A 17,861-nucleotide genomic window follows, 5' to 3' on the forward strand; every position below is an offset into this window, starting at 1 on the left:
TTTTTAAAAAAGAAAAGGGGGGGAAAAGCATTGCCCACATATGTTTTTGGTTAACATATCACAACATCCTGAACATCCATTGAGGCCCAGTTATTGCAGAGCCTTGGGAAGCTGCACTCCCTGCACAGACTCCTTGCCACCCCCACCCCCAGTGCCTACCATGGCCAGAGACCACAGTGGTTATCCTGCAGCTGCCACCTTCCCTCTCTCATGAGGGGGCTCTCTGGGAGCTGGTTACAGCCAGGTAAGGGGACCTGCCAGTGATACAGGGTGGGGCAACTGCCAGCCTCCTTTGCATTGACACTTGAGAAGTGACTTATCTAGCCACCATGAGCCACCAGTACCACAAAGTAAGCCCCCTCATTCGTATGCACAAGGGGGAGCCTAATGGCTGCAGAGGCACTAGTGTTGGGGAGCCCAAGTGGCGACAGGGGCTGCTGGTGTGTGTATGTGTGTCAAGCAAGGCCTAAGCCCAGTGGACCAGTGAGAGTACATGGGCTCTGGCAAATGCCTCCGTCAGCTGGGTGCTGATGCTGGGCCTGCTTCCAACCAACCACCCGTCCATCCATCTCAATCAGAAAGGTAGCAGACAGTGGTACGATAGATTTCTGAATAGTTCACCATGTGTTCAGATCAACATCTTGAAGGAGTTTTAGAAAACATTTCAAAACTCCCACCTGCTCCCCCAAACCACTTAGAAACACATGCAGCTATCTACTGCAGAATGACTTGTGGGAGGTGTGGGGAGGGGGGGTCGCCTCACAGTGGAAACAAAAATATTAGATTTGGCTATTTGAATCTGTCCAAAGTAATGGCAATCCATGGTGCTATTCTAGGTTAGATCCCATACATTTGCTTCAAGCACTCTCAGAGTCAAGGAAAGGTCACAGAAACCTGCATCCCTTTTGCTGTTCTTGGCTGCAAGGCAGAGAGGCAGGCAGGCAGACACACACACACACACACACACAGAATCAAGGCCAAGCAGTTTATACATGGAACAGACTCTAGAGAAATGACTGTTCGATCAATTAAGCAGCTTAAAATGTCAACAGAAAAGAAAAGCAACCGAAAAAGGAAGCAGAAAACAGTTCTCAGCATCTATACAGCACATTGATTTCTAGAGGCAGAGGAATGCCAATTGAGAGTCGTTACACCTGACCAGGGAGACCAGTTTTCTCTTGGGTTAAAGGAGATCTCTGCAGGCCGTGACTGGGGTGCTGCAAAAGAGGCAGTCGGTTGATGGCAGGAATAGGTAGAGGCTGCGTAAAGGCCCAATTTGAGGATGTGTGGCGCTGTCCATGCACAATAGGTTAAGGGAGGTATCATCAATTTGCGCTGAGGGAGGAGCCACAGCTTGCTAGCACAGCCCCTGCTTTACACACAGAAAACCCTAGGCTCTATTCCTGCCTAGGAATGTACCCTGGAGAGCTGCAGCTAGACTGGCCAGCTGTTTGGTTCAGCATAAGGCAGCTCCCTGTGTTATTCTTCTATCATATCTTCATGAACATCACCTCCTACATGATGTTGGTGTTCTTTACCAAAACCAGGCTCAGCCATGGCTTGAGAGCAGTACATGTGAAAAGGATCTAGGAGTCTTGGTTGACCACAAACTTGACATGAGCCAACAGTGTGACGCAGCAGCTAAAAAAGCCAATGCAATTCTGGGCTGCATCAATAGGAGTATAGCATCTAGATCAAGGGAAGTTATAGTGCCACTGTATTCTGCTCTGGTCAGACCTCACCTGGAGTACTGTGTCCAGTTCTGGGCACCACAGTTCAAGAAGGACACTGACAAACTGGAACGTGTCCAGAGGAGGGCAACCAAAATGGTCAAAGGCCTGGAAACAAAGCCTTATGAGGAACGGCTAAGGGAGCTGGGCATGTTTAGCCTGGAGAAGAGGAGGTTAAGGGGTGATATGATAGCCATGTTCAAATATATAAAAGGATGTCACATAGAGGAGGGAGAAAGGTTGTTTTCTGCTGCTCCAGAGAAGCGGACACGGAGCAATGGATCCAAACTACAAGAAAGAAGATTCCACCTAAACATTAGGAAGAACTTCCTGACAGTAAGAGCTGTTCGACAGTGGAATTTGCTGCCAAGGAGTGTGGTGGAGTCTCCTTCTTTGGAGGCCTTTAAGCAGAGGCTTGACAACCATATGTCAGGAGTGCTCTGATGGTGTTTCCTGCTTGGCAGGGGGTTGGACTCGATGACCCTTGTGGTCTCTTCCAACTCTATGATTCTATGATTCTATTCTATGATTCTATGATTCTATGATTCATGCAAGCTGCTGAGCTCACCCACTCCTTCAATCTGCACCAGTCAAAAGCGAGTAACAAGTTCAGGCCACTCAGGATCCTGCCATTGAGAAGTCACCTGATGATTTAAGAGTAAATGTTCATTATCCATATCCTGATCATATAGGACACGTTCTCTCTTTAGTATTTTTGACAAAGTTTTGTATGGGGCCTTTCCCCTCACACATCTGATAATGAAATGTTCGTGTAGGTAGCAAAATTGGGGAGAAGCAGGGAGGTCCTATCTTGTTAAAAATAACTCCTGATTTAACAGCTCCCTTCACAGAAAACACAAAAAATGATAATCTACAACAGAACAAGCATTTACTGTATTGTCACAGTCTTTGCTTTTAATAGAATATTTTGCACTGTTTTAGTTGGGGACGCTTATTATGGAAATGCCTTGAGGTCAAGAGATAATGCAAAGTTATTTTTACTTGTCATTTGCGCTTTTTACGTTCCTCCATTCAGAGAGCTGTCCATTTATTCCCACTTTCTGCTTGTTGTTACCCAACCAGCTTCTGATCCTGCTCTCATACAGATCCCGTAAATATGGTTTCATACTAAGCATATCCTTTTAGATGGTATTAAAGGGAAGCCTCTCCAAAGCAAATCCCAGACCCCATCCAGGTCTTTCAGTGTGAACAAGCTAGTGTGGCATAGTGGTTAGAGTGGTCAACTAGAACAGGGGTAGGCAACCTAAGGCCCGTGGGCTGGATGCGGCCCAATTGCCTTCTCAATCCGGTCCACGGATGGTCCGGGAATCAGTGTGTTTTTACATGAGTAGAATGTGTGCTTTTATTTAAAATGCATCTTGGGGTTATTTGTGGGGCATAGGAATTCATCCCCCCCCAACATATAGTCCAGCCCACCACATGGTCTGAGGGACGGTGGACCAGCCCACGGCTGAAAAAGGTTGCTGACCCCTGAACTAGAACCTGGGAGGGCAGGGTTCCCATCCTGACTCAGTCCTGAAGCTTACTAAGTGACTTGGGGCCAGTCACATGCACTCAGCCTAACAGGGTTTGTCAGGGAACTGCCATCAGTGTCCGAGGGAGAGAGCAAGCTCCAAAGGGATCCCAAAGAGCGTCCCGGGAGTGGGAGAGGCAGCCCGTCTTCTGGGGAAGAGAATCAACGTAGCTCCAGTGGAGAAGGGGGGCAGATGGGGGAATCGGCGAGGCGGTCCCATGACTCCTTGCAGGGGACCAGCGGGGAGAGGAAGGGTCCTCTGCTGCCTACGCCCTCCTTGCGCAGAAGGCTTCCGCGCAGGGAGAGTAGGCGGAGACTTGGCGTCAAAGAGCTTCTTTGCTGGAAGAAGTTAAAGAAACGCCTACTGACGGATTCTGCCAGCGACTGAGACAGTCACGGGTGAGTGGCTGCCCGGACAGGAAAGGTTCACTCAGGTAACCCAGCCAGAGGTTGGGACAAGCTTACGCATGAGCAACCCCTAGAACCATTACAGGGTTGTTGCCAGAGTAAAATGGGGAATAAATGTGTGTGTCACCTTGTACTCCTTGAAGAAAAAGTAAGCGATAAATGCAATAAATATAAATAAGAAAAGGGGCAGAACACACTAAGTGCTACCTATTGTTTTCATATTGCCTACAAAAACCTGAGTGGTTTTCTCTAGCCACCTGAGATCTTGGAAGAGATGAGAGTCAACCCAGAGGCCCCTTTGGTCCACAGTGCAGTCTTTCTGGACTAAGTGTAGTGGCTAAGAAACAGCCCTGTTCCTATTCATATCCTGCCCAACATCTCCCAAACTAATAGATAGCCTAAAAATCCAGCCAAGCTGCTTTTCATGAACCAAAAGTCAAAAGTTAACATGTAAGCTACTTAGTATTTGACAACAATTCTGCGGTTTGGTCCCAGAGATGATGTTGGGTTGATGTCTGGTTTTTGTTTGTGGATTTTCTTACTGAAATGTCACAAAATAGTGATCTCGAAAGCTTGCACACTATTTTTAAACATTTTAATTGTCTTAAATAAGATATTGTCCTACTGTGGATATTGGAGTTTTCTCTTTACTTTTTCTTTCTATGTTATCAAGTTCTGGGAGGAACCCTTCCCAGGCCTAATCGAGATAATACAATGATGGTTTGAAAGGAAAGCACTCATAATTCCTAGTATTTGTATACTGTAATCTTGATAAACTTAACTGCACTTTAAAATGCTTTTAGATAACCCATCAATCATGATTCCATCAGATTGAAAGGCAGGGTAAAACATGCCATGTGTTATATCTGGAATACAGTGCTATTGTTAATTTAAACATAGTGTTTTTGTTCTCATCTTTGCATCAGTTTATTATAGTGCAGGCATGTCCAACAGGTCGATTGCGATCTACTGGTCGATCACAGGAAGTTCCTGGTCAATCCTGGGACCCCTTGTGATCTCCACCCTAAAAAAAAGCTCAACAACTCTGGGTAGATCACTGCCAGTTTTTTTTGTACTGTGAGTAGATTGCAGTCTCTTGGGAGTTGGACGTGCCTGTTATAGCGTAATGAATGATGTGACCTTTCCTTTCTGAAGCCCATTGTCAGCTGATTCCAACATGTCTGTCTACCATGTTTTCTTAGCCCAGCCACATCCTGCTTGCATTGCTTCTTGGTAGGATATCCTAGAAGGTTTGATGAGATTCCAGAGAGCAGGATTAGGTAGACAGGAGAAAAGCTTAGGCTATAGACGGAACTTGGCTATTGAAAAGAGCAAGCAGAGAATGTGCCCTACAGACTAAGACAATGCATATTCATTCAGGAACAAGTTTACAGAAGATTGTTAATGCTCATAGCCTCTAGCCTCACTATTTTGCAGGACCAGTCCAAGTGCAAAACTTTATGTTTGCCCACATGAAGTGGATTAAAGGGCTCTGCTACCCTAGTTCAGTTCATAAGTTTATTGTTCTAGGCAAAATCCACGACAAACCTGTATTACACAATAGCATTAATAATACAAAATATGCATCCATAATATAAAAATCTGCACAGTCTTTGCCAAGTTCCTAAGTATTCAAACAGTTTCCTTTGTGCATCTCTGACAGCTCTAATTCTAATATTATTTTACCTTTCTAAAATCTACAACATCCATGTTGTAAGAGACACCAACAAACCCAAATCCATCTTGATTTCAGATTAAACCTCCAAATCCCCACAACAATTCATAGTGATTTTGCCTAACTCCTTTTTCTGTTTCCATTCTCCCCTTCCCAGCTAGTGCATAGAGGGCCATTCTTTGTGCTGTGTCACTCAAAACAAACTGAACAATTTCTATCGGGTGGTTACTCTAGTCTAGTGCAACAAATTCCCTTTTTTAAAAAAAAGAGAGAAGAAACCAACATTTAGGAGTTAGGAAAGTGATGGGGAAATTGTGGGATTAATGAATGATTAAGAAGAAGATCAGGAGGGGTGCTCAATAAAAACAGGATATAACCTAACGTGGTAAAATATCCCAAAACAGCATGCAAATGTTTGAGTTCTCCCAAGCTCTTATTGTCTGTCTTTGTGAACTGTCAGAGGCGAAGAAAACAGGCTTTAAGTTGTAATGTTGTTATATTGTGAGCAATATAAAAGGAAAACCTTGCAACAGAGAGCATATTTGGACACATCTTCAGTATCTGAACATCATAACACTATTAGAACACCTTGTGGAAACTGAATTTAACAAACAAACAAACCCAGAAGTGCAAAGTTTGAGAACCTGCCCCCACTCCTGATTTGCAGGTGAGGCAACGGTCTTGAATTGCTAGTTTGGCCGAGTAGACATTGGAGGTTTTTTAAGCATAGGTTGGATGGCTATCTGTCATGGATGCTCAAGTTGAGATTCCTGCATTGCAGGGGGTTGGACTAGATGACCCCTGGGGATGCCTTCCAACTCCACGATTCTATGACAGCCTTCTCCAAGGTGTTTGGTGCCCTCGAGCCAATGCACAGGGACAATAGGGTTTGTAGACCAAAAACAGATAGAGGGCACCACATTGGGGAAGGTTGTCAGTGTGTGATCTCTGGTCTTTTCCAGCAAGAAATAATAAACTTTTGAGACAAAAGCAAAGATGTTCACATATAAGGTGCAGGGCGTTTGGATTTCTTGCTGTTTGTGCACATGCGAGAGAATAAAGCGCCTGCATCCTTCCACAAGTGCACCCGGTTTTGCACTTCTACCTGTGGCCGCCTCAGACTACGCCAGCATCCCTCCCCAGCCTTAACCATCTTGGAGCATCCTTTGCTGCCTTCTCATTAGAGTATCGGCTTGCATCTGTTGGGAAGGTACCAACTTCGCTAGGGGGAGGCCGCAATACCATTGCAATTCGCCTTGCAACAGAACGAGCCCCAACACGCAGAAAACGGGAGAGCTTCCTTCCCGAAGCTTGAAAAGCCACAGTGCTCTTCCATAAGCTGCACTCAAAGCCTACGATGTTTGCAGGAAGTGAAAGGACATTCGCCTTCCTTCTTTGCTCCCCCCCTCCGCCTCGCCGCTGCATCCACTGGGTCCGCTCCCCAGGTGGATGTTTGCACGTTGGCGTGGAGATGAACGCCGCTCACAGCCCAGCCTCGCCTTCGCCGCCGCCTCCTGAAGCCGAGGATTGGACGGAGGGAGAAGTGCCGGGCTGCGATTGGGCCCGGCGGGCCTGTCTGTCTGGCTGCCCCGTTTCAGCCTCGGTTGCATCACAGCGTGGGGATGCTGCTCTCTTCGAGCCGAGCCAGAGCAGCGGCGGTGGCGAAGAGGCGATGGTGGTGCCGCCAGAGCATCGCTGCAAGCCGCGCGCGCAGGACGGGCGTAGTAATAGCAGCAGCAGCAGCCGCTGCTTTGCAGCCGTGAGGAGGACAATGTAAAGCGCGGGCCGAGGAGCCAGTGCAATGCAATAGCAGCCCCGGAGCCAGGAGGCGGCGGGGAGAAGGAGGCGGAGGGGGAGAAACTCCGCGCTGCTGCTGCTGCTCCTCCCTCCCCTCCTCCCTCCCTCCATTCATTGCCTGCCGTGCACGGATTATCACATTGGGGAGAGGATTCTGGGCAGCCCGGCGGGAAGGAGGGAGGTCTCGGCGAGCGAGGGACCCGCCAGCCCCGCGGCTCCGGGCGACGTTGACCCGCCGCCTCCCCTCACGGTCGCCGGGAGCCTCCCCGATGGCTCCCCGCTGTTGCCTGGATGCCTTTGTCCCTCGCCGCCGGGACCTGGCGGGAGGCGGCTGGGCTCCGCTCCGGGGAGAGCGCTAGGAGCCTCCTCCACGCATCTCCGCCGGGCGCCTCTGCGCGTCCTCCTCAGCGCCACAGCGAAGTTTTCGCGCCAGCCGCGAGGCGCCGAAGTTGCAGGTGAGGGGCGGGCGCCCCGCGGGGAGCGGGCGTAGCTGTGAGGGGAGCGGCGCTGGGGGCGAAATGAGCAGCGGCGAGGGGCCGAGCCGGCGGCCGGGTTAGGCGCGCACTCCTCGCGTCCGCCCGGCAACACCTCCTGCGCCGCCGCCGCTGCCGCTTTCCCTTCGCGGACAGGGCGGCCCGGGCGCCCCTCGTTCACCCCCCGGGGGCAGGCAGACCCCCCCGGGAATGCTGCCTGGAGGATGCTGTGGTTCCCGGTGAAGAAGATCCGGAAGCAGTTCAAGCTGCTGCTGCTCCTGGTGCTCCTCACCTTCGCCGTGTGGTTCACCTACCTGCACATCAGCCTGGTGCGCCAAGGCAAGGCGCTGCGCCTGCACTTCGCCTACGGCAGAGGTAAGCAAGCGGCGGGCCCCTTTTTATCCCCCCCCCCGCCTACCCCGGAGTGAGGGCCTTCCCCACCTCAAAGGGGATCTTCTTTAGCCTTTGTTCAGTTACTCCCAAATCAATCCTTTCCTTTCCTCCCCTCCTCTTACTTAGTTTTGAATCAAAGCGAAGTATAATAATCTCGCCCGTGCAGCCCCCTCCAGAGACCGCAACTCTTGTGCCCTGGAATACTTTATCTGGAATAGTTACCACCAAGACCCGCTTTAAATACTGACACTTGCTGGTTAGTTAGGATTCCTACTCCACTGACCTGGAGAGGAGGAAAGGCTGTGATATAGGACTAGGTTTTAAGTGATTTAGGATATGTACTCTTTTCTCATTAGGAGCAAGGCCATTGTCTCATTTTTGCACTTTGTGCAGGTAGAGTGCCAACTCTCAAAAGTCCTTTCATATATTTGCTATATATTTCGCCTCCCAGTGTCTTCCCCAACCCTGGTGCCGGTCATAACTTTTAAAGGAGTGCACGTGAACACACTAGTATTTGTAATAAAGAAATAAATAAAAAGCTGTGGCTATTTGAATTGATCTCGGTTCAAGGAGGACAGCCGAGCTCTTGCCTTTGCCAAACCCTTGATCTCTTAAGGTGCTTACGTTCTCCCAATTTGCAGAATACTCCCCCTTTGGCTGGAGAGTTGGTATTGGAAACTCTGTAGTTCTGTGCATGTTTACTCTGAAATAAGCCCCACTGTGTCCAAGGAGACTTACTCCCAAGTAAATGTACCAAGGATTGCCAAGACAAAGGCGGCAATCTTGATTCAGAGAGGCATACAGAAGAGCCTCTGTGTGGTTAGCTGGGTTTCAAAGCTCAGGTCAGGCACTTGGCTGTAATTGCCAACAAACTGTCCAAACCCTCCAGGTCTTTAGTCTTTGTGGCAGAGTGTTTGTAGCAGCAACTCAATATTTCTTTAGAGCAAGACTGTGTGATCATTTCTGAATCCAGAGCACAGAGCTCCACTGTATATGTTGGGGGGGGGGGAGAATTCCAAAGCACATGGAAAATCCAGCTCTCTAACCAGTTGCCGAGTTTTGTGCAGGCTTGTTAAAAGAGCCCTCTACCAACCTAGCAACAGCTTTATCTTTATGCCACTGGCGTGTTGTGGATGACCAAGGGGGCTGTGCACTTGTAGGTGTTGGAGAGGCAGGAGGGTAGAGCACCTTCTGCAGCGATGGTTGTTCACTAGCACATGTGTTTGATGTCTAGCTACATGGAAGAAACAGCATGAAGATGAAAATCAAGCGAATGGGTTGGAGGCACTCCCCAGATTCAAGTTATTATTTAAATGTAGCTTTTGGTTCTTGACTGGGCCAGGACCCTCAGACTTGTGTATTTCCAGCTACAGGTATGAGCATTATATTCACATATCTTGCACAAACAGGAAATGATGTAGAGCCATAGTTGGCAGATACGAAGTTTCTAAAATCTTGTTCTGGAATTGATAAAAACAAGAAATTGACAGCTTTCCACTGTCCTTTGATTTGGTTAGATATTTAGAACCATTCTTTGGAAAATATGCCTTACAACATGTAACCTTTTTTTTTTTTTTTACTGTGAAATGGCATTTTTAAGCTAAGATGTGAAACCAAGAGGACCAGAAACATGCATTAATTTCTATAGTGAAAGCTAAGATAGTGATTTTTGCAGAGTCCCAGAGATTTTAATCAAAAACTCTGTGTTGCCTTACGACATACCCTTGTGTGCTGATTTCAGTGGCACAACGTTTTAAAAATCTTAACTGGCATTTAGTTGTGGGTCCTTTTTGGAATGGGAAAATTTGTGTAATCATGAAACCTGCTTCCAAAACAGAGGCTACAGAAGGGTTGGGCGTGGGCTATTGTCTGCATTCCAAGAGCAAAATAATTGCCACAGAAGAGAGTGGAACTAAATTTCAGCATATTTCAGGAAATCTGGTTCTGGTTTACAATTCTATTCAGTTCTATATTTAATTTTAAAAAGCCAACTTTATACAAGAATGTGGGGTTTCTTCAGAAGATGAATTTTGCTTTATTTTCTTTCACGAAAGGGAAATGTGACTTAATAGTACAGTATTGAATTTGGTTATCCTTCCCCTTTCACTAGTGATCACTTCCGATTTTGGTAGAGTTACTTCAGATTTACACCTCTGTGATAAAAAATGTGAATTAGGCATCAGTATCTGGCCTTCCTGTTTCTAAAGGATCTTTTCAAGAACTACTAAAGGGCACTAATCTCTATCCCTAAAAAGGGTCACTACAATTACGAGCATCATAAATGTGTTTAAAACAATCAAGGAATAATTCCTTGTATAAAGTTGTTTTAGTAATAAGTCAAACTTGCTATTTTCTCAGTCCTAAAATGAAATGACGATGTGTGAATATTTCACAAAATTGCTTTACTTTTAGATGTTTGAGAATGATTATACAGCAAAAGTCATAGGTTGAAATACTGAGCCTATTTCAGAGGTAAAACTGCTGTTAGAGTTGTACTGTACCTAAATTAATCACAAACCTTTTAGTGAGCAGTCTAGTGGATGAATGAATTCTTATAGAGCATGTGCCTCTGTGTGTATTTTGGAAAATGTGCTGTTCCTTTTTTAAAAAGTGGTTTCTTGATTAACCGCTACCAAGAATTTGCGATCATGATGTTGTAAGGTGCTTAAATGACTACAGAATGATCCTCTACAAGAGATAGGAGTAATATTTATTTTGTTATGGTGCTTTCCAATACTAATCCAATGATGACTCCTAAATTAATTTTTTTAAAAAGTTGCATAGTGTTGGGCTATCATGGGCCATGCAGTGATGGCCCAAATGCCTCATACGGCAGTAGCACAGGGGTACACAACCTGTGCCCCTCCAGATGTTGTTGAGCTACAACTCCTATCATCTCTGATCACTGGCAGTGCTGGCCGGGCTGATGGGAGTTGTACTCCAGAAACATTTGGAGGATTGCAGGTTGTGCACCCTTGCAGTAGCGGATTCTGGTGCTGCAATAACATTGCTACATCAGTGCAGCACCTTGAGTAAATTGCAGTGTTGGCCATGCCATAAGTTGCAGTGTTTCACCGGCACTACTGTTCTTCTACATACGGTAATTCTATTGCTATTACAGTGGTACCTCAGTTTACGAACTTAATGAGTTCCGGAAGTCCGTTTTTAAACCAAAACCATTCTTAAACCGAGGTGTGCTTTCCCTAATGAGGCCTCCTGCCGCCGGTGCCCTTTAACCATTTGGATTCCGTTCTTAGACCGAGGTAAAGTTCGCAAACTGGGACACAACTTTCAGTTTTGCGGAGTTCGCAAAATGAATAGTTCTTAAACAGGGCTGTTCTTAAACCGAGGCACCACTGTATAAGTCACACAAAGGACTGAGCCATCAGAATGCACTCTAAAATGTTTGAGGTGCAAAGGAGTTGCTCTTGCACTTGTTCTTGCAAGCTGTTGCAAGAAAATAAAAGATGTTTAGGGGGAACAGTGACTGTATTATGCTGCTTGATGATGCTCTTTACCAAAATAATGTACGTAAATTCCAAGATCTTGTGTGTTAATAGTATGTTCAAATTAGGATGTTTGTTAGGGTGATAATGAGTTCATTGAAGATGGTTATTGAGCTTCCTAAAACAAAATGTTCTTATTTTCCTAGTATTTGAGTCTTTTGACCAATAGATACAGAAGTTTCACTCTTTGATGCAGTGTGAGGTTCTTAGAGATCTAGCAGGATATTCAACTTCTTTCACTAATGTGGGAGTAGGGGTGATGGTTAAAGGGGAAGCTTGAAATAAAGCTCTTCTGCAATAAACATTAAGGGCACATTTTTTCACTGTTGTAGGATAACTCTCTTCTCAACTTCTGGATCAAGTGTAAATGACGGACCAGTGCAACCCTGCCTGGAATCAAAGTTATCAGTCTGATCTATTTTGAAGGTTTGTTGGAGCTAGTAACCTTATATGTGTACTTTATAGCCTTCAGACTGGCAAAATATAAATAGGAGTCTGAACCAGGCTTCTGTAGCCTGGTGCCCTCTAGATTTTGTTGGACTACAAATCCCATCATCCCTGATCATTGGCCATGCTGGCTGTGGCTGGAGGGCAACAGGTTTGTCTAAACCAGGAGTGAGGAATCTGTGGTCTTCCAGATGTTGTTGGGACCCCAACTTCAACCGGTTTTGACTGGCATAGCCAGTGGTTGTGGATGATGGGAGTTGTAGTCCAACAACATCTGGCGTACTGCAGGTTCTTGTCTAAGCCATAATTCTCAAAGCCTACAGAGATAGTCAGTTGCTAAGAGGCTCACATTTTTCTCTTCTCCCCCACCCTTTTAACAAATATTTTTGAGTGAATAATGATGTAAGTTTCTGAATGCACATGTTTCACCAGTGGAAGATACAAAAGCTGACATCCCATGCCTTCTCCTTCCAGGAGATAACTTTGCTTGCTGCAGATGCCACTGAGAACTAGTTCACAGGCAAGGTAGTTGAGGGTAAGGCTGCTGGCCAGCATGTGCTGTGGAATGCTGCATCAGTTGGCTTCTCCAAGGCTCCGGCTGCCTTACACATTACTCTTAAAAGTTGCTGGTGCCATAGTGAGAATGGCAGTGAGCTCTGCCAATCAGACACCACCTTCATGGTTGCAGGATCAGTGAGAGTACAGCAATAGCATGGGGTTGGGCCAAGCACCCTCAGTAGTCTCATTGACCCTGCAATCTCATAGCTAGCATCTGATTGACATAGCTGTCTGCTGCTTTCATTCCCAGGATCAGTAAATTTTGAAAATCAAGATTGGAGCTGCTTGCTGCCAATGCATAGGGCGTCTTCAGGGGGGGTCATGAAGGAACCCTGGGTGGTCCAGGGCCTCGGAGCTCTGCTTGCTAGTTGGGTTGTAGTGGCACCACTGGCTCGGATGATCTATTGTTTTCCTATGCAAACAATTTCTTCTATGGAGAAAGCCAAGATGCCAGAGTGATATGTATTGTGGAAAGGTTCATTCAGATTCACAAGCCCTCCACCTGTCTTCTGAAGTGATATTGACCCACAGGTTTATCACCTCCATGGGATGTGGGCCTTAGCCTTGTTTTGTTATACCATATATTTGCTCCTTTGAATGTGGGCCTACATGTGTAGCCAACATCCTTCTTTCCATTGATTCAGATGTGACTAAGCACCATCCACTGAGCCCATCAATCATATATGTGGGGCCTAGGTTTTCCGTCTTCTTGCCTCAGAGCAGAGAGAGTGACACAAGATTTAGAGCTACTTACTGGTGGCCTGCGAAGGTGTTGCCTTTGGTTGAGTGTTGGCCCTTTAACATGTGTGGAAGAGGCTCAAATGCAGTTAGAGAATCATAGAGGTAGGAGGGACATTGGCTGTGGCAATTTAAATGTATCAGTACCACTTATGGAGACTTGCCTGTGCAATGAAGTGGTGTGTCTATTGGAAGTAATTGGGAGACATATGTGATTTGAGCCATTGACACCAACGGATCTGAATTCAGCTGCTGTTGTGGTTTTGTTGCTGACTAGATATGCTGATACAGAGGAGGATGTGGATAATTAAACACTCGCTATAGACACACTCCCATCACATCCTGCTCTCATGCGTGCAAGCATTTAGAGAAAACCACTGACGGTGTTTCTCATCACAGACCTTATGAGGGGTATCTCCCCAATCTGGCAGCTGATGTGCTCTTTTACTCAAAGTGGCATGTACAGTGGTAAGGAAACACCTCCTCCTGCAGCCTGATTCAGCTTGCTAACAGTGCAACTGGATGAACAATAATTTCCTATAGATGAACGCTGCTGTAAACTCTGTTATCAGAAAAGCAAATGTGCACACTGAATCTGTGCCCAATGATCTAATATAGGGAGACTTTCTTTGAAGCTGAATTAGTGATATATAAAATCACTAAACGTTCAGGGTGGGGTGACCAAAGGCTAAGTTCATTCCTATTTTACCAGACCTATTTGCTATCTGACTGTAATCTGATGACTGCCTTTTATGGTGATTGCTCATGGGTCAATTGTTATTTGTAAAAACATTCATATCAAACTGATTTGATGGCCCGTTTCACCGTGACTCTTGAAAGTGTGCAAAGGATGGTGGTGTCTCAGTCTGTAGGCAGAGTTGTGACTTGGTGGCCAGTGGGTTGTGTATCCTCTGCAAAGTTTGTAAGGTGCAGAGGGGAGAAAGTGGGGAATGATGATGTAGGATGTTTCATTGCTATATCTTTATAGTGGGCTTCTCTGAAGGCCCTGTGCAAATTATAGATCCTATTAAAAAAGAAACTAGCAAATTATTTAATGAGGAAGTGAGGACTTTCTTACTCCAACAGACTTTTGGGAACTGCTTGCTTTTAATGAAACGGCTGGTGCTGTGCTGTTTATATTGTACTTAGGTGTAGAGTTTTGATAGATTTTATAGTTTTTAATTCTACCAATGTTTAATTGCTTTTTATGATTTAAAAAAAAATGTTTTTAGCTGTTCTTTTTTTTATCTGTAAGCCATCTTGAATCCCTGTCAAGGATAAAGGCGAGACATAACTAAATATATGATGATGATATTTGGTTCTTAAGATAAAGCTCTGCTAAAAAGACATTGTTTCTATTTTCATGTTATTGAGAGAACACCGATGACGTACCAACAGAAAGTTCCAAGAGCTGCTTCATATGCTACCTATAAGCTGGGCGGGGGCACTTCCTTTTCTTTTTTCCTTGTTAAATAGGTGAAGGACTGAAGGTGAAATCCAGGAGTCCTGCTTTGCATGTTACACCAGAACTGGGTGAAGAATATTTGGGCATCGTTTTTGCTTCTTTCTTACATCTCTTAAAAGCAAGCAGAGTTGGGATGATGAACTGGACAGAAGCAATAGAGACTTTTGCATCTTCTAAAAAATGGAATCCAGGAATTGAAGGGTAGTACAGGGAAATTGTTTGATTGAGACCCACCCCCAACCCCCCCAAAATGAGTGAATTGAGGAGGTTTGCAGTGCCTCTTCCACTGCTGCACAAGAGTTGAATGAGCCTCTCTGCAAGAGTCTTTTTCTTCAGCTTTTCTTCAGATTCAAATATCCTTGATGGAGGGAGGGATAAGTATGGGGAGGGGACAAAGAGCTTTAGATAAAATGCACTTTAAGGTAGGGGGTGGAAAGTATGAAACTGCAGCAGAGACAAAGTTGTAAACTGAAGGGGCCCCCTGGGATTCTGATTTATGCAAGTATAAATACTTTGCTGCAGTGATGGCTGTCATGTGGATTCTATAGGCAGGTCAGAGTGGCATCTATTGAAGCTCCCTTGGGAGGTATTGCTGTTGAAATTGCTTGTGCTTTCCATCCAAATGACAGAAGCTTAAGCTGGAATTAAATGAGCTGTTAAAATTCAAAATTGGTGGGAAATCTTAACCTGTAACTGATGGAATGTGCTACTGAACCAAAGTTTGAAACCTGCTTCTGTTTGGAGCCAAAATCTGACTCAATTCCAGTTTGAAGAAGCTAAATCCAATTTGCAGCAGCCTAGAGACACCTGTATGGCTGTTAATATATCCTTAGCTGAGAGACAGCTGCTTGCATGCCTACCCTTTGCCTGGGGCAAGTAGCAGTTGGCCAATAATAGCAGTCTAGTAAGCAACTGCCCCTCTTCACCCTCCCAGTTGTTCTGCTTTCCCCTCAGTGCTCTCCTCAGAGTGTGATTAGCCTGTTAAAGCCCTTTAAGGATTGACATCTCCATCTGGCTGCCCCCTCCAGCTTCCGCAAGCAAGCAAGCAAGCAAGCAAGCAGAAGAGCTTGTTTACTGCATTTCTATCCCATCTTGTTCTCCAAAGAATAGATGGTTCACCCCTTCTCCTCAGTTAATCCCTACATAACCCTGCAAGGTAGGTTAGGAGGCTGCAGCTGACTCCAAGGTCACCCAGTGAGTTTCAGGACTGAGTGGAGATTTGAACCCTGGTCTCCCAGGTCCTAGTCCAACACTCTAACCATTCAGTGATTAGCTTATATGTCTGAGTTTCTAACACCGACTGAGCATGCAGCAGTGGTGGCGAGCAAGAGGCTGCTGGAGGGGTTGCAGCTGGCAGGTGGACCCAGAGATGGGCAACTGTCTTCTCCTACATGCTCGCAAGTCTGTTTAAACCTGGGAATTGGTCTTCTTTCCAAACTGAACTTTCCTCTCTTGTGAGCAGCCTGGAGCCTTGCTTTATTTGCTGCGTTCTCAGGTGGGAGTGCAGTTCCTGGGCTGCTCTCTTGGTTTGCTTTATAGCTGACCTTGTGCCAATGCCAGATGCTGAAAGGCTAACCTTCCTCTGACCTCCATTTCTGGAGGAAGATGCTGATGACCATCTGGTGCACCAACTGGGTAGCTTAGTTGTACAATTGTGGCTGGCAGAGAGATCAGCTGTCAGCTGACTGGAGTAGTACAGGGGAAGATCTTTAGATCTGACATTCATTTAATTTAGCACTAATAGACTGGAACAAGGAGGAGATCTCAAGAGGAGAGAGCCAGTGGGTTAAAAAGCTGTTCACAGCTTGTCTTCTGTAGACATTGCAATGAAGGTACTCAGGCCAGATAGTCACTGTTTGGCTCCTATTTACATTGTCTCCCCAGCAGCCTCTTCCTTCCCATCATGTACATTTAGGTTGCTATCAATGCATATTTCTAATCAGTGTGCCAGCTTGAATAAAATATTGGGAGGGGAGGCAGATAAGCCCTGCCCTGCATAATCAATCAAAAGATGTGGCGCGCACACACCATTTGAATAGCAATGCCCATCAATTATGGGGGCCCTGGCCGCCTCAAATATTTTATTGAGGGGGCTGAAGGGACCTTGGCCCCTAGGAGTTGGCTCCTATGTTTCTAATGCCTAAAAATTAGGTTGGTTGGGTGCCCATGAGCCTGGGTTTTAAAATATATCCCTTCAATAGTTCCTTGATCAAAAGTCTGTGTGGTTGGCAACACTTACCTGATCTTTCCTAACTGCAATTTCCCTTTTTGTTCAGGGATTTATGGTAGAGAAAGAAGATACTTGGTGTAGGATATGGCAAGAAATAGGGAGCAGAAATGTGGATAGAAAACACAAGTGGTGCATTTGAGCACCAGAAGCATAGCACCATCTATCTCACCAGTTCTTAACTTCCACTCAACACGAAAACCTGATGATCACCAAATGCCTCCTGAGCCACAAGCAAAAAATCCATGTGATACCCTGACCTCAGGTCAACAGTGTAGCTAGCCTCTCGGGTGCCTGGGGTGTTGCACGTGCCCTGCACCTGGGGGTGGGGCGAGCTAGGGCAGGGCGTACTGTGCAAAGCTGCCTCCCCCTTAGCTGTAGGGTAGCTGAGGGAGAGGTGGTGGGCAGGCGCAAGCCCCACAATGCCGTTTCAGGCAGCGCGCAGCCTGCAGGTGCCCAAGCCACAACATCGTTGCGTTTATTGACTGAACTAAAAGTTTCATGAGACCAATTTTTTAATTTTATTTTAAGAACGCATATTTTTGCCATTTTGTCACCCCCCTCAGTGATGACACTCGGCGCAGCCCACACCCACCGCACCCCCTTCCTATGGCACTGCCTCCAGTGCAGGGTGAGGTGGTGTGTTTTCAAATGTCATACAAGCAAGGGGAATATGGGTTCTCCAAGAAGTGCTGGATTTTATTTGATAGCCATTGATGCTCTTTAGAGGTTCCTCCAACAGCTTTTGAGGGGACTGCAGGAGAGAGGAGAGGAAGTCCGCTGTGTGCGTGGAAGCCTTTTCTGCTTACGCACAGATAGCATTGGCTACATCCTAGAGTATCATTGTTAAATGGACAGAGCATCGTTTCACTGTTTTTGTTGGAACTGGAGAGAAGGTATTCCTGCTTGA

General features: G+C 46.0%; 1 protein-coding gene across 1 annotated transcript in view; it reads left to right on the plus strand.

Annotated features, from left to right (window-relative positions):
* The first annotated feature begins 6,950 nt into the window (after positions 1-6,950).
* Positions 6,951-17,861, plus strand: part of B4GALNT4 (beta-1,4-N-acetyl-galactosaminyltransferase 4) — a 154,279-nt gene continuing 143,368 nt past the window's right edge. The window contains exon 1 of the mRNA XM_083417512.1: positions 6,951-7,992. Within this exon, the coding sequence (XP_083273638.1) occupies positions 7,842-7,992 (151 nt within the window). The 5' untranslated portion in view covers positions 6,951-7,841. The remainder of the gene's footprint in view (positions 7,993-17,861) is intronic.

The sequence above is a fragment of the Podarcis tiliguerta genome (genome assembly GCF_965153285.1).
Source record: "Podarcis tiliguerta genome assembly, chromosome: 1".
NCBI classification, from domain to species: Eukaryota; Metazoa; Chordata; class Lepidosauria; order Squamata; family Lacertidae; genus Podarcis; species Podarcis tiliguerta.